At 39.2% G+C, this 17,773-nt stretch overlaps 1 protein-coding gene across 1 annotated transcript in view; it reads left to right on the top strand.

The window, feature by feature from the left end:
• The window catches only part of exoc2 (exocyst complex component 2), a 49,807-nt gene that overhangs the window by 30,065 nt on the left and 1,969 nt on the right, over positions 1-17,773 (top strand). The window contains exons 12-23 of the mRNA XM_008278190.1: positions 5,051-5,164; positions 5,486-5,610; positions 6,359-6,427; positions 6,541-6,698; positions 6,815-6,936; positions 8,951-9,012; positions 9,341-9,421; positions 10,474-10,533; positions 11,207-11,268; positions 11,399-11,468; positions 12,533-12,649; positions 14,850-14,991. Coding sequence (XP_008276412.1) covers positions 5,051-5,164; positions 5,486-5,610; positions 6,359-6,427; positions 6,541-6,698; positions 6,815-6,936; positions 8,951-9,012; positions 9,341-9,421; positions 10,474-10,533; positions 11,207-11,268; positions 11,399-11,468; positions 12,533-12,649; positions 14,850-14,991 — 1,182 coding nt within the window. The remainder of the gene's footprint in view (positions 1-5,050; positions 5,165-5,485; positions 5,611-6,358; positions 6,428-6,540; positions 6,699-6,814; positions 6,937-8,950; positions 9,013-9,340; positions 9,422-10,473; positions 10,534-11,206; positions 11,269-11,398; positions 11,469-12,532; positions 12,650-14,849; positions 14,992-17,773) is intronic.

Here is a 17,773-nt window from a genome sequence, read left to right as displayed (position 1 = left end):
TTCCTCTGTTAAATCAACCAGCAGAAAAATGTGGATGTGAAACCGTCCACTCAGGAAGACTAGCAATTCACCAGCCATGCTTAGACACATATATGCACACACACTCCTACACTTACACTTACACAAAGGCACCCACACAAATACAGTGTGAGTGGGTGGTTGCTTCACATAGTACAGCTGGAACATAAACACGTCTAATGCTAAGGGTAACAGTGGTTTCCGGGGCTCAGGCTTGATGGATCTGGGGGTTGGTTTGCTCCCTGCCTCTCCACAGTTAAATATCATCCTGATTATCATGTCAGGGATGGCCCCTTTTCAATTCACACATGCATTCCACAGCAGAGCTACATGTGGCAGAGTGAAATCACATCCAGTTTGGGTATCACATACGACCTCAACTATTCTGAAAATTGTTGGTTTGCTAAAATGCATAGAAACTCAGACACAAAGATACATATTTATAGTTACTTTATATACTTTAGTACAACTATATAAGACATAAAACATAATTGTAAATGATTCAATAGCAACATTAGAGTCCTCATACTGAAAACATGCTATTTGTCAGTTGCTTCCAAAATTACTCATGTGATTGTTACAAACAAGAGTTATTGATCTGAGTAATCGTTGAATTGATCTGAGTCACTGGTTGACTGACTAATCTACCTCAACTATTGCTAAGCTCTGTTTGAGTGTATTCAACTGAGGCTGCTTGGTTAAGTGTTAGAGAAGGTCCACTTTCATATTTTAGAAGAACTCAAACTTGATGTTTCAGCAGGTGGAGCATGAGTTGCAGTTCCTACTTTCAAGGTCATGTAATTTGTAAAAACTTCCCTGCTTTGGTAGGAATAATACTGCACAACTCTGGCACCGAGAGGACTCATAAAACCACTTTTAAGGAAAGTATAAATGAGGATCTTTTAAATTTACCATGTGGCGTTTTCTCATAAATACAATTCTCTCTATGTGGTGTTCCTCATCGAAGCTTACGTGGCATAAATATCCTATGTAATGCATGTCCGTCATCATGACACATTTGCAAAGTCAATTTTTTTAAACATTGCGAAACCTGCAATAATTGCATCAAGTTTAATTTGCTTAGCAGTCCTGACTGCCTTTTACAGGTGCATTGCTTGTTTCGTGGTTTGTTATTGCAAATAACTGTCAATTAGTGGATTAGCATGAAACTGTCTGCAGAAATGTGTTTTAACATGTACATTTAGAAAAAGAGAGCAGAATAATTTTGCTACGATAACTAATTTTTCTCACAGCTATTGCAATTGCAACTTGCTTTAAAGTCAAATTTAAAACATCATGGAGCATTACCACATTATATACAGTCAAAAGCATGACTGTAACAAAAGAAAGACGACATGGATTTGTAAAACCATTGACACAACAGTGTAAACCCTTGGTCAGACGCACTGCATAACATATATCCTAACTTTCAACCTTTGCAATCTTTTAAGTGCTTCGTGTCAAATTTCAGTTTGAAACTTCTAGTTTATTTAGGCCTACTACAACTCTTGGAGACTGCTGTGTGTTTGTGTGTGTGTGTGTGTGTGTGTGTGTGTGTTATTCAGTGATTTGCAGCTTTTTATTTTGGGGACAAGTCTGTTTGAACCAGTGATCATCAAGTGACCTGCACTTCTTACTGTGGCCACTGAACCAAAAACACTTTACAGTCCAGTTAAGCGTTTTGGTGCTGGTCGAGCAGTGCAATGAAGTGATTGACCATCTGCACTACAAGTAAAACTGGGCGTTTAAACAAATGATAGCTGCAGTAAATCTTCCGGTGCAGATGGTCTTCATATACACAAAAACAATAGCGTGCACATAACTTTTCTGTTTGTCAGTCATTCTGCTCTTGTTATTTGCCACAGCTGTCTCTTCTGCTGCCACCTCTTCCCCTCACACAGATGCACCTGGTAGCTATTTACCATCTCCGCTCTTTGCCGCTCACCTCTGGCCCAAGTGCGAAACCTGTGCCTCCTGAAACATCCCTCCATGCAGACATCGCTTGAACAGCCATCATCATAAAACCACATCCACTACATTCCCCCGAACCCACTCTTCCTCCCCCTCCCTCTGACTCTTACCCCTCCTTTTATATAGTCAGGATCCCCCTTACTAGTGCCTCACAGGCATTCACTCTGCTAGCCACCTCCTCTTCCTCCTCATATCACATTTACAGACTCGATATATTCATAAGCCATCTTTTATGCTATTGTCAGCATCACACGTAGCGGGGATTATTCGTCTGTAAAGGGTTGTGCGTATCTGCAGGAACTGCTGTCATTTTCTTTGTTTTGTGTATTTCCTAGTCATGAATGTGAGGCCAGAGGGCGTTCTGGTGGAATTGTGATGCCATTAATTACCCCATAAATTGCCTTTAATGTGAAATAGAACCATCCATCTTTGTTGGAACAAAGGCCTGAGAGCTGAGTTTTCTTCTGAGCATAGCAGCACAAGTTGCTTCCGTATGTCTAAACTCTCCCATCTTGTCCTGGTGTTGCAATCTGACTCTGCTCGATTAAATTATAAACCACAGTACTCTTATTTCCTGAATAGCACTTCTTCTGCCAATGTCAATATAATTAGCAGTTTTTTTTTGTTTGTTTTTTTTGTAGGAAAAATAGGTTTGTCAGTGAACAATTAGAGGGATTTCCGTATTCAGACATTTTACTTTAAGACTTGCTCTTTTGTTTAAGACTTAGTCAAGTTCTTCATGTCAAACCTATTATTATCTATCATTGCCTTTTAAGTTTCAAACATTTTATCAGATTGCTTGTTTTAAAGTGTGTGGCAAAGGTTTGGACGTTCATTTTTTGAAGTTTTACTATTTTTGTTTAGAAGTGCAGAATGTTATCTGTTTCTTTGTTATCTGTATATTGTGAAAAGTGTAGTTCAAACACTGTAGTATAATTGTTGGACCACTGTGACCACCATTTTTTTGGTCCTTCCTTTGCGTTTCCTGATGGAGCCATACTGTGTTTTCTTCTTAAAGCTGTAATAGACACTGTTTTGCTGATTCTAAGCCAGTTAGCTCTTTCTTAAGCACCACGATGGCTGTGATCTTGTCATACAACAATTCTTTCGGGTATTGTTGAGTGTTCATTTATTTTTGAGTAGCTGTTGTGTTTATATACAGTATCTAGCTCATGCACAAAAAAAAAGATGATTCAAAATTGTTTTTGACCATCTAGTAGGAATTTGGTCATGCTTACAATTTCAATACATCATATTTTAAAACATAATTTATTATATGTATTGAATTATTAAAAGATTTTTTTAGATGTCTTTTAGAAGCTGCTATAATTATCTAACCATAAATGAATCAATGTTCACTCAGTGATCAAGGATGACAGCCTGCTGTGTAGACTTTAAAAACAATCGGTGGTTTTATAATTATTTCCAATTATTTTCAAATCCGCAGTATGAAAAATGAAGAATTAAAAGATGCAAAAAACAGAATTTACAAATAGTTTGTAGTTCAAACACTAGTTTTACCATTTATTTTTACTTCATCCCAAAGTTTGGTTCGTAGATAAATCTTCTGATTTGTTGACTATGAAATGTAGTAGCCAGTATTTTGCAGAAGAAAGCATCTCACATTCTCTGTGATAACATAAAATATGATCAAAGTTATTTTTGGGGTGAAAAGTGAGAGGCTTTTATATTCTGGAGGAACTATACTACATTCAAAAGAGGGAATAATAATGGTTGTGTACATTTAGACAGAAAGCAGGCGTATGTGTGTGTGGTCAAGGTCAGTGACCTTTGCAGGAACAGGAACTTATCCAACCTATGGAGAAGCCTCAGACCTGATGAGGAAGTGTGCATTTGGTGACACACATTGTCTTCAACACACATACAGAGGGCCCCTACATTTTAACCGTCCAACTTTCAGCAACAAGCAATGAGTGGTTTGAGCATGCATAGGAGCTCTACACACATGAGCACTTAGAACTAAAATGTCTCACACATATACTTGTGCATTCTGAGGATGCTGGGGGTTCAGCTGACACCTGGATCAACAGCAGCTCTCATCCCTGTAAAAGGCAGAAAAACATCACATAGACAGACTCAGCATTGCTCCATATGGCCTCTGTGTGTGTGTTTGTGTGTGTGTGTGTGTGTGTGTGTGTGTGTGTGTGTGTGTGTGATGTGTGTGTGTGTGATGTGTGTGTGTGCGTGCGTGTGTGTGTGATTTGTGATTTGAAAAAAAGCCTGTTTACAGACAGTCTGACTCAATTGAGAATTTCCTTACATTTTCTAGACTGGATGGGTGTGTTGTGTGCACTGCCTTTTCAACCACATTTGCTCCTCTGCTTGGGGATTTCTCAATACTTGCTTACACACTTCATTCAGTCTGTGACTCACCAGTACACTTTTCTGTGTGTGTCTCAGACACATGTTTTGGAAATGTGGCCATCCGTCTCTCATCGTTTAGACAAACTTGATGTAGGCGTTATGCAGTGTCGCACGAAACTGTCTTTTAAGTTTCAATTTCATTGTGGCAATTTTGGTCCCCTCTTTGCACTGCAGTGTTTCACTTTCATTCCTTTTTGTCAACTTTCGCCCCTTCTTCTCTTATCTTGAAGATATCTCATAGATTCATTGTGCTAAAGTTATCTCACTCGCTGAGATAGGAGTGTGGTTGCAGGATTTTCTCATTCACTGCTGCGGCGTGTTGCTGTTGCCACCTAGTGGAGCTGTAGTGTCTAACGATCGGGCATAGCTGAGCTCAGTGTGGCTGATGTTAAACCCACTTCACCCCAGCATTCACAAAGCCCAGTGCTCTGTTTCCCCACCTTGGAAACAACGGGACATTCTCTCAGCTGTGGGCTTGAGCAGAGATGGATCAGAACACAAATAAAGAAAGTCCGAGAGGGCCGAGGGAGGATTGTTTGGTGTGAAAGCCTGCTGAGCTTATTGAGGAATGTGGAATTATGAAAATGGCTTATTTGATTATTTGATATCTGAAGTATGTTTCTTTTTCAACCGGTTTCATTTTTCATCTCCCCCCTACTTTCGTTATGTCTGTCAGTGGGTGCAGGAGCTCTGGACCTGGAGGGGGATACCCGTCCGTCAGCCCTCGGCAGGCTCAGCCACACTGCATCTCTGAAGAGAGGGGGCAGTCTCCGAACGCCACGACCCAGCAGTGAGTACAGCAAGTTCGCCCACACACTAGGTGCTGAGAAGGGGCTTCGTTGTCTGTGCAAGACTCTGAGCCCATGTTTGTTTGTGTGTGTAACACTTTTTGTCATGTACAGCGCTTAGGGGAATCTCCTTGCATCAGACACTCTGGTAACAGCACTAGAAAAAAACAAACAAGCTTTGTATGCCAGGAAGTGAAACATTTGTTCTGTTTCTTTGAATGACAGAAGTATCATAACTTCAGTTTAATTCCTACATTACTTTTTAGCCATGTTGAATATTGGTGGTTTGTCTAAATACAAATATGTGTGTATTTTTCTTCCAGCTTGGCGCTTTGAAACCCCACAGCAGGTGCAGTTCGTTGAGAAGCTTTCGGATGTGGTGATCGGTCAGCTGCCCAACTTCTGGAAGCTTTGGATCTCTTATGTTAATGGAAGTCTTTTTAGTGAGGTACTTGAAAACTTCACAGTGAAAAAAACAGAAATACTGAATACAAAACTTTCAAACAATTAGGTCACTGAAATCACAAAAAACATTTTTGCCTGCTTACCTCTTGTGGCACCTCACCATTCAGCCTGTTCAATGCTGGTCTGTAAAATTTCAGCCTCCACTCTATAACAGTGGTAATCCATTGGCGGTACATTCCTGATACCATGGATAATCCACCAAACACTCTGTCAATAAACACATTCACTATGAAAACTATTGATGATTAGAAAATAGACTTTAAGGTATTTTCGTTGCATGGACCCTTTAAGGTTAAGGTCAAAAAAGCACTGTCTTATTAACTTTGCTTGTGTTTCACTGCAGCTATGCACTACAGACAAGTACTTTTTCCCCCGGGGTTTCCAAATACAATGATTCCACTAGATAATCTTCAATTATAGAGAGTCTATATGCTGTGATGTAGTTTAGTAATGGAGGTGCAAAAGCTACACATCAAGGCACAATATTTAAAATATTTATAAATGTTCTAAACTGTACCTGTTAAAAAGCTCTGAAAACTCTTTTCCTGCTAGTTGATGTAAATTGAGGAAAGATGACGCATCACGCTGCTGCAGTGTTCCTAAAAATATGCAATTTGACCTGAGTTATGGCATTATTATTAAAATTCATTGACTTAATTTAAAACAAATCATCTGTGGAAGATCACCCTTTTGACGTTTTCTTACAGTTGCATTTCTGTTTTTTCTGGCAGACTGGAGAGAAATCTGGGCAGGTGGAAAAATCCAAGAAGAATGCCAGACAGAGACAGAATGACTTTAAAGTATGAGGCATTTTGATTCTTCTATTTACAATAAAAATGTTACCTTTACATTTTGGTCCTGACAATAGTTAAATAAATGCTGCCTGTTTGTTCATATGTTGCGTGTGCTGTAGAAAATGATTGAGGAGTTGACCAATCGACTTGTGAAGCTTGTTCGAGGGGCTCTCCTCCCCACCACCCTGCCACAAGGGGAGCTGAGTCTTTACGGAGGCTGGGAAAACAAGACTGAGCTGACTGGAGCATGGCTCACACAAGTCATACACACTGTCAGGTTCTCACACTAAGTATTTTATTATGTCTCTCATTGAGTTCGGACTGTGAAATTCAGGAATTTTGGTACTTCATTCCCGTCATACCTTTTAAGACCTAACTGTTTCTCTTACCCAGGGGTTGTCATGAGGCTCTGTCTGCCCTGGAGATTCCAAATGATTTGCTGCAGGTGATCCAGGATCTATTGCTGGAGCTGAGAGTTCACTGCCTTATGGTGACTCTGCTGCACACGACAGAAGGTGAGAGAGGGCTGAGTGAGCAGGAGCATTCATTAATGTGTCAAGACATTTTTTAGTTAAGCATCTTCATCAAAGAATGTGAAGATTTTAAACCAAGATTTTGTGTCCCAGATCACTCAAACTTTTGGTATGTATTGTATGACAAATGGCAACAGTATGCAAATATTACAATGATTATACATCATAGGGGGAAGAAAAAGGCCACAAAAGTAATATTTCTAGTATTGCTTTTACCTCTCCTGGAAATATTGGTATTTCTGCAATCAGACTTATTTTTTATTTTTTTTAGAAGCATTAGCTATATGTGTATATATATATGTACCTAATATTGAATTTTCATAGAGCTATGGCCCAGTTTCATACTGCATAGTAATTCTCAAAAGGTTTTACATTTGTAGTACTGGTGTATTAACATTAAGTATAATGGAAAGTATGCATGCAAAAAAGACAAAAAAAATCTTGATTTTTTCATGCACTAGTAATGTAGCTGAGCTCCAAAATCAAGTCAAATCAAATCAAATCAAGTTTATTTTCATTTTGCTGTACATACACAGTATTATAAACAAGATGAGAGAGCGTTTCTTCAGCATCCAATGATTTAAAGCATTTTAAATAAAGACGTGTTTGCATATCCGGATCAGCAGTTCAGCATTCTGACAGCTTGTGGAATGTAGTTGTTGATCAATCTGGAGGTTCTTCCTTTAATGCTCCGGAAACGCCTGATGACAGCAATTCAGACAGTTTTATGGAGAGGGTGTGAGGAGTCCCTGACAATGTTCAGTGTCCTGCTCCTGCAACGGCAGTTCTTGGACAGAGGTGAGGGAAACTCCGATGACCCTCTCAGCTCCTTTAACTATCCTAAAAATGCATTGCAAATTAAACTGTATATATATGAATTGGTGGAAATATCTTGCAAAAGAACGACACAGCTATCAAAGCAAACACATTTTTCTTTCTTATAAAGTTTAACTGACTGTCATTTTGTTATCACAGTTTGAATGGCATCTGTTGGTGCATGTATAATGTCATCCTGCTGCAAGTACAGAATGGTAAAGTACATGGACTTTTGCTGTTCTAACTCCAACATTATGTAATGTATGCATTTACTGTTAAGTATGAGACTGGGGCATACACAATGTTAGTTCTTAGCCAGTAAATAGTAATATTGATATAAGTCAAGGGCTGCAAGGTGGATTGGTGGTTAGCACTGTCACCTCGCAGCAAGAAGATCGCCAGTTCACTTCTCGGTGAGGACACCCAGGATCTTTCTGCGTGGAGTTTGCATGTTCTCCCCGTGCAGCGTGGGTTCTCTCCGGGTTCTCCAGCTTCCTCCCACAATCCAAAAACCTGTTGAGGTTAACTGGTGATTCTAAATTGTCCGTAGGTGTGAATGTGAGTGTGCTTGGTTGTCTAAGTGTAGCCCTGTGATAGACTAGCGACCTGTCCAGGGTGTCCCCTGCCTTCACCCTATGTCAGCTGGGATAGGCTCCAGCCCCCCACAACCCTAGTGAGGATTAACTGGTGTATAGATAATGGATGGATGGATGGATATAAGTCAAATAAGATGGTGCATCATTTCTACCAACCCAAGACAGACAGTTAAAACACATATCTGTCTATCACTTCATTCTCACCCTGAGTATTTGCTGGTCATTGTCCTCAACTGATGCCTTTATTTCGTACAACTTCCATGGAGAAAGTGTTATGAGACTAAAACCAGACATGGTCAGTTTCACTTGTGGTTGCGTATGGTCATTTTGAGAAGAGTGACTGGTTTTCACTCAAACCCCCCATTACATTCACACACATCACGTTGTGGTCTGGGCTGAAAGAGTTTGATTTTGTATTGTGCTGTTTTCCCTCAGAAACTTTTAATTCTGTACTTTCATCTGTAATGACCCCTGTACGAAAGTCCTTGCACTTCATATGTGCAAAGGCTCTGACTTCAGTAAACTGCAGAGCATTTTCAGGTCATTTCCCTTTTGATTCATATTTGTTCTTTTTATACACTTAGATGTCAAGAGGCTTGCTGAAAAGGAAGACTGGGTTGTGGATAATGAGGGAATCACCAGCCTGGTAAGGATGCATTATTGCACCAAGCCTTAGTCACAGACATAGTCCAGCAAAGTCTAACAACAGAATCACACTAAAATCAAAATCAATATCAATATTGCATTATGCATAATTCTTTTTCCCTTTTACGCTGGCAGCATTGGTGCATAAGCCTTCATCTTTTTTTAGAAGAAAGAAACTGACCTTTGCTAGCATTTGTTTCAATTGCATTGCATTTGTCTAGTTAAGAATTCCCATTATACAATGTAGTTTTTTGTATTTTGAAGTATTTTATTCAGCAGCCCCTGCTTTTCATCTCTGCTTCTGTCGTCTGTTTCTGACGTTTTTGCAGCCTTCGCAGTTTGAACAGTGCATGGTCCAGATGCTGCAATCACTCAAAGAGCCTCTGGAAATCAAACCAGGAGAAATCAATGTAAGAAAATTGCATGCAGTCATTATAGTACCTACAGTTGCACAAGTGTCTGTATGATGATCAGTATCCACAGACTAAGTTGTTGCTTGCATGGGCCTCCTCTAAACTAAAACGACACTTTGGAGTTATGAAGTTGACTGAGATACCCCAAGTGTTTCCCGGCATATCATGTTTGACCTGTGCTAAAAAAAAAAAAATAAAGCCAGCACAGAGATGCCAAAAGTTACAATTCCATTAATGTGCACTTTCATGGCTCCGAAAGTGAGGCAGGCCCCATAACTCCAGTGTTAAATGTTTAACTTTACAGCAGAATTAGACATGTTAACAACCTGGTACAAAAGAAAAGGTTTTGCCTTTGGGAGATGTTTTATGTACTTGTTTAAATTGTGTTAAGGCCTAAAATAATGCATAATTAGGTACATAGCTGCTTTGAGTGACACACGGGTACTGTCACAGAACAGTCTATGGCCCAGGGAAGTTTGCATGGCTCACCTTAGCTCCACTCATCCGCTACCTCTTTGCCTATTTTTGGATTAACTGGGGTTTTGAGGAGTCAGACACTGCCAGGATGGCAATAGCTGGAGCCATCACACAGAGCTTCAAAACTTACGGGTGACGTCATGGAGTGTTTGTCCAACTTTATATACAGTTTATGTTTCTGAAGCTGGTGGTGTTTGCTGAGAGAGACGACAACTTTAGCAAGGCTAAGGAATGAGTCAAATCTTCTGCTTCCCAAACACTAAAACTAAAATGCAGAAAAACTGTTTAGATGGATAGAACAGATGAAGAATGATTTTTACTCAAGACTGAGCAATCTTCACAAGTTTTGCCTTAATTTTACAGCCCTACAGTTAACACAAATTATAAAGTTACCGTATGAGATTTTTAGACTCCATTAACAGTACAGTTACAAATATGAACAGTTGAGCACAGATACACAACATTTCATTCATTTCAACTTGGCAAAACATAAAACACAATGCAATGTTTAATTTTAAAAAAGAAAAAAACTAGCTAAAATTCTAATGCTTTTTTCACTATGTTTTGTTCAGGTGTTACAGTTGGACCAGGTCCAGGACCAGGCTGCGGAGCTCAGTGTGAGCATCATGAAGGTAAGATCTGTCAGCCTGCAGCCAAAATGATGCATACAGTTTCAGTTATTTACACCGAATATAGAAGTAGACATATGAACTTGAAAACCTACAAATCCAAAACCAATTTGACACTTTTTTTTTTTTTAGTACCCCACAATTTTAGCTAATGATCCTTTGTTAAAATTCTCTTTTTTCACTCCAATTTGGTGCTACCTCAATTAGAAGTTGACAGTAAAAAAAAAAAAAGAAAGAAAGAAAAAGTGGTGAAACCTTGGTCATAATCAAAAATTGTGGACTTGTAGACCACAGAAAGTGCTGTGTTTGTGCTGTCAAAAATTTTAGAACAAAATCCTGCACTGCGACTGCTGCTCTGAGCCACAACTATAGACCAGCGCGTTGTGTTATTTACATTTCCACAACAATTCAACACTCACCTCTTTCTGATGCACAAAAGTGCCAAGCCTTGATTATTATTTTACTACATTTTCCAAACAAGAGAGCAGCATAAATTGATGATATATCTCTGCTTGCATCTCTATTTACTCTGTACTGCTGAGGTGGTACTGTTCAGTCTAACACAATTTTACCTAAGATCTCAATCTGCAGTAGATTGGATGACTTTATCTTGGAGTAAAATATGAAGCACCCGAGTAGTATGTTTTTCACAACTTGCCTGATGTGTTCCACATAGGTTTTCATTAACTGTTTGCACCAGCTGAGCACTAAGACCGATAGAGACATGGACACGTCTCAGTAAGTATTTTAATGGGTTTTTTGTTTGGTTGTTTGTTTTTTTTATTTGTTTTTTTGTTTTGTTTTGTTTTTTTAACATCTTTAGATTTTTTTGTTTGTCTCTGAAAACATTTTTCCTGTGTGTGTGCAGCAATATTTCAGTGGACTTGTCCTCTCCTGATCGGTTTTCTGGCATTCAAGAAGGCTTCAGTCCAACATCTGTAAGCACAATGCTTTTTTTATTGTTTCCTTTAAACTGTTTGGGGTTAACATACCTGAAATCCCACATCTGGCGACTGTCAGCGTCACCAGAGCGTGGGCTCTCTCCTTTACACAACTAGACAAACATGTGTGTCACTCATTCGAACCACGAAATGTTATCAGGCTGTTTCCTGGTTGTGGACAAGAAGCCGATACGTCCTCATTTCCTGTAACTCGAGTTGAGATGTCAGTGAAGAGGGTTAAGCACAGGGGAGGAGGAGGACGAGGAAGAGCAGGGCGTAGAGTGCTTCTGGTAAAGGGAAATGGAGCAAGGTGCAGATGGGGCTTCCCCAGCCCAAATATGCGTAGCAGGGGTTAGACAGACAGACCCGACCGAGTGCTGATCACCAAGTTTTAAAGTGTTGTCACTCTTAATATAAACTATGATGTTTGTCAAGTTGGCAAGTTAGACAACAGTAATACACAAACTAGGATGGTACACAACTGCCATTACATCAGTTTTCCTGTGTTGTCTGTAGTTATGGTTAGGTCGACTGCGAAAAACAAACTGCTGCCAGTGACGACATCACTTGTGGTTGTCAAAATGTAGACTACCCATTCTGTCATGAATGCTGTCAGTGTTTGTTTTCCTGTGTTTGTTAATTGATATTCATTATTGTGTGTTTGTGTACCTGTTTTGTTCATGAGGATCAGGATTTGTGAGGTTTTAGACCTCAAAAGTGAAAGAGTGAATTTTGCCAAAGTGTTGGCAAAATGGGTACAATTTTGTGAGGACATCTGATAGAAAGTAAAGAATATTTGGTTCAGTAATGACTTCCTCTAAGTTTTGGTTGAGGGTATTTGTAGTTTTATTTAGCTTCTATTTAAGCTGGAAATGTCTCATTGATATGAAGAATCTCTATTACAGGACCTGCCCAAGACTATGTTTTAGGCTTAAGGTTAGAGGTTAGCTTGATGTAAGGGTGGAGTTGGATGTATTTTAAGGTGAGATAGTTAAGGGAGAACGAATGTATTTTTCTAGTGAGAAAAACTACAAACTTTTTTTGTGATTTTGTTTGTGTAGGAGCAGCGTCTACTAATCATCCTTAGTAACTGCCAGTACCTGGAGAGACACACCTTCCTGAACCTGGCTGACCATTTTGAGAAACATGGCTTCACAGGGACAGAGAAGATCACGCGGGTCAGTATCACACTCCAAAACTGCATCTGTTCTTTCAAATAAGCGCAGACCGCAGAAGAAGAAAGGGGTGTTTAGCTCCGTCTCATTGTTGATACTGTGTTGTGGTGTCATTAACAACAAAGCTGTTCAGAGATGCTGAAGGTCCCTTATCTCTTCTGAGCAGAGATATGACTGTTTTCTTTAAGAAAAGATTAAAGGTCATTGTCTCAGAAGCTCAGTTCCACATTTTCAGCCCTTTCTCTTCTTCACACTTACAGACGTACACACTCAAGCTGCTGCACACGATGACTAATGGCTGAATCACAAAGCAAAGACGTGTTCGGTTGGTTTTCCAGTAAAATCAGTTGATTATAATTTTCTTTGAAAGATCAAATTACTTCTCAGGTCTCATTATAATTTCGAAAGCGTGATAAGGGTAATGGTTTGTCTTGGTTGTAATCTTCTAATATTAAAGTAGCTATTAAAGTGACCTGAAAAAGAATTCCCCTGTCATCTCAGCATCTCCCATACAGCTGCCCCACTGTATTAGCTGGCCCTTTACACATGAAGTCATCCCTAAGCAGGAAAAAGGCAGAAGAAACGTGTGGAGAAAACAAAAAACATGAAGTCAGAGAGATACCAGTTCACACTGGACGAATATTATCACAGCTCTTCAGCATTTTCCAAAATATGGTAGGTCAGTTGCAGTGGAATATTCAGTTAAAAATTAAAGCAGTTATTACAGCACAATTACATGGAAAGCTTGGCATGAACTGGCAATAATTCAGTATTATTTACTGACCTTGAGTGGAATTGTTTTGTGATATATACGATCATATCCTGCTCCTGATTTACAGAATTTTGTTTCCCAAAGTACGGATTCTAAGTAAATAGTGATTAGAAGCAAAACTGATTAAAAATGTTAATAATATATTTGGGGCTTGGATAGTTGGCTGAACAAAAGTGATTTGAAGACATTGCCTGTCACATTGTGATAGCCATTTTCTAATCTTTTCAAACATTTTGCAAAATGAGAAAGTGGTGCACCTAGCTAAATGCTTTAAGAACTGACCTTTTCATTGAGTCTTAGCAAAAACAAATGTAGTGCAAAGTGTCACCAAGAAGTTCAAGGAGAACAACCCAGTACTGACCAAGACTGGCTGAGGTAGGAAGCAAAAGATTTCAAAGACTCTGGAAAGAAAACTAGTGAGTGATGTGTCTAAAGACCTGTACAACAACTGCCAAGACACCGATAACTGATTTTTCCAAGTCTCCAATTTTTAAGAAGACAGACCTTCACAGGAGTGGATTGCGAGGTTGCAGGCCAAGAGAAACTCCACTTCTGTAGACAAGATGTCTCCAAGTCAGAGTATGCTAGAGACAACCTGAAGAAAACATGTCATTTGATCAGATGAGGCCAAACTAAAGCTGTTTAGTGAAAAAGATGTTGCCTGTGTTTGGGGAAAAGGTGAGAGGTATACAACCCAAACAACGCTATCATCACCATGAAACATGGAGGTGGGAATATAATGCTGTGGAGATGAGTCAGTGCTTTCAGAATGGGGAATCTCGCAATGGTTGAAGGAATGATGAAGAATGAAGAAGATGAGAAGATTTTAAAAGAAGACATAAAGTCGTCAGCAGCAAACCTGGGTCTGAGTTGTCATTTTGTCTTCCAATATCAAAATGACCTAAAGCACACGTGGCTTCTGTTGAAGAACTAGCTCCAGAAGGCCAAAGTGAACGTTACTAAATTCCTAAATAAAAGCTGGTGTTTTAAAATGATGTGTTAAACATCCATTGCTGTGTTAATCAGCACTTGGGAATTATTTTTTTGAAACAAACAAAAAAACAAAGAGCTTTCAGATGGGAACTAATGATTTTGTCCTCAATTATAACTATACAATTATGCATAAACAAGATATGCAAACAATGCACATGTGCAACAACAACTATGCAGTGTCTGTTTAATTAAACTACTGAAAATACACATTGGTCATGATTTGGTTGGTGTTATTGAACCCAAGTAGTATAAGACTGTGTTATAGTGGAAAGAATGTTGAATAAATATGTCTGTGTCTCTCTGTATTGAGGTTTCTTATGTGTGTCTAATGATAGACAGTATTTACAAGCTGTTTAGTCTCCTAAATAACAATAGAAAAGTTATCATGTATTTATTACTTTGTTTTCTTTTTCTTGGGGTAACATAATCACCTGCCAGGTGAGCATGGATGCTGTACGGGACCTGGATAGAAAACTCTTTGACGCCTACATTGAAAGACGAGCCGACCCAATTGCAGGCTCTCTGGAACCCGGCATCTACGCTGGATATTTTGACTGGAGAGACTGCCAAACACCTACAGGTACGATACAGCAGTGCTTCACCGTGGGTATTTTACCCAACCTATCTCGTGTTGATAAAACTTAAGACTGTCTAAGCCGGGGGGGGGATCACCCACAGCAGCCACAGACTGACCCTGGTAATATCATAAATGAGCCCCAAGCAGTCCTGTGGTTCACATGTGTCATGTGTAAAGTACGGCTCTTTGATGGCTTACTGTAAACACCACTGAGATCATTGTCTCGGTCTCCCTAAAGCACTCATGGCCTTTTTGTCGAGCTGTGGGTGTGCAGCGATGTGTATGTGTGTGTGTTGGTGTGTGTGTATAAGTTTGACTTTGCTCACCAGATGCATTCTAAACCCAGGTGAAACTGCAATGCGAATATGTGGTTTACCTTAGCACAGGATGTGCAGCATGTCAGAGTATGTGAGAGTTAAGAGTAAATTTTCAGATGGGCAGCAGCTTCTCGTACAGTGTTAAAAGCAAGCCTTAATCAAAAGTTCAACACCTAATCTGGTTTGTTTCTGTCTTTGTGAGTTTGTGTTTGGTTACATGTGAAAGAGGAACATTTTGGACCCTAAACCACAGTTCTAGGATATGATACTTTCACTTGTTGCACTTTTTGTGAGGGATTCGTGCTAGTGTGTGGGGTGCTGCAAGGCATTAAAAATCCGGTTTCAGTACTTTCTTTCTGTTGTTGCCTTTGGCTGGTTGACTGTTAGAGTTTACTAAGTGTTATATTTGAGACTTATAGCTGCTCATTAACTTGCTTCATGTCCTCTCTGATCAATGTAAATTGAAAAAAGAAAGAATGAAAAAGTCTTGCATGACTACATTTTCATCTCTGTCCTTTTGCATTATTTTTGTCTCTGGTTGCTCTTTTGTGCTTGTTTTAGCCAAATATGGAATATGTAAATTTAGATGAAGCAATTATGATAAATGCATAATTAAATCCTCTTCCTTAGTTGCATTTCTAGCAAAATCCAAATAGGGTACAGCTCATTTAGACTGTTGACTTTATGAAATAACCACTTAATTTTACTATTTGTCATGGTGGAAACAGTTGCCAAAACACAACGGCATGGCCCACAGACCTGTACTACAGAGCATGTTTAACATACCCAGAATATTTTTCCATTACCTGGCCTCAAAAAACCCTAACAACCACAGTCACGCTCAGTGGTCACATGAAGCTGGTTGTCAGCTCATTAGGTTAACACAGGGTTTCTGAACCTGGTTATGAGTGTGCTCACGTGAGTTGGCACCAGATGACCAATCACAAATATTGACAGGTGTACAACTGCATGTTTCTTATAAGAATAGTAAACTGTAAATATAAACTAATGTAAGTGTTTTGAAAATATGGTACAGGCTAAAAGCAAGCAACTGCTGCAGTCAAAGCAGAAAGGAAAGCTAGTAAACCTGCAGACTGTGTGAATGTGTAGGTTAATAGGCTTATTGACATCACTTCCTATTATTGAGCCACAAATTCATGTGACTATAATTACAGATGTGTTTTACATTAAAGGAATGTGTTGCTTAGCTGTAGCCTATTCTTATGGTGTGTAATAATTTTAGCCTTATTCTTATTTGTTGGAACCCTGGTGTTGTCTTACAGTTTGTGGAGCAAGTGCAGAACAAATAAAAACACAATATCATATCTGACCTTATAAGGAGGCATACTGCCAATCTCATAAGATCAACAAGTACAAGGCTTTAGTGTTTTATCAGTTTCTGTTTTGAAATTGTTTGCACCTCTAGCAAGAAGAAACATATAGCCATGAAGTCAGGAGTTCTCTCTGCAGAGAATCTACTAGCCTGTATCCCATAGCTGTACTCATTAGGGAAAGCCAAAGGGTTAAGGCAGTCTCTAAAAACTCTTACCTTCCTCTCTCGCTGCACACCAAGAACCACAGGAATTATTGATAATTATCAATATCATTATATATTATTAGAATTGATCAGTAGCTGGTGGTTTTATACATGTTGATCTGCTTTCTCAAACATAACCTGCTTCAGAGCAGGCCTCTGATGTGGACAGGGCTGTGCCTATTGAGACCTATAAAAGCTTTTCAGTATTTATGACAAAAATCTTCTTTCCTATGAACCGTCCAAGATGGTTCTTTCTGGTCATGAGCTGACATGCATGACATGAAAATAGAAACTTCTCTTATGCAAAAGGCTATGTAGCCTGTGAAATGTTTCTGTCATTGCCAGTGCAGTTTCCTCATTTTGATATCACTGTCATAAATCATACTTTGTTTAATACCTTTTTTTTTTTATGAATGTAGACTTACATGAAAATGTCTACATAATTTAAGTAAAATGTAGCGCAGATGTTAGGCTGTAAATCCTAAACACGCAGCTCTCGGTTGATCCTAAAAAACAAACCAATTAGGCAGCTGAGTCAGAATAACTGCACAAATTATTTTATCTAAAAGGTCAATTGTTAGCAGATCAGGATGTCACTGTCCTATTTCAAATCACATTCACTGCCCAGATTGATACACCTAGTACCCGTGACTTTTTCTTTTTTCTGTATTAAGCATCAAGTGTATGCTGTTAGTTTACACCTGCCTAAATCTGCAGGACCTTGCAGTGCAGCTGGTGTTTGTCACACTTAAGACCTGACAGACCTCTTCTGTGACTTAACACACTTGCTGTTTTTTTCATGCTCTCAATTTTGAAATGCTTTTACTGTTTCCACTTCTATTGACCAAGTGTGACATCGCCACAGCGCTTGGAAAAATGGTCTGGCTGCATGTCATATTTATTCTGCTACAGGGCTAAAAAACTATGGCTG

Source organism: Stegastes partitus, unplaced genomic scaffold (genome assembly GCF_000690725.1).
Source record: "Stegastes partitus isolate 25-593 unplaced genomic scaffold, Stegastes_partitus-1.0.2 Scaffold118, whole genome shotgun sequence".
NCBI lineage: Eukaryota > Metazoa > Chordata > Actinopteri > Pomacentridae > Stegastes > Stegastes partitus.
This window is presented reverse-complemented; position numbering and strand designations above follow the sequence as displayed.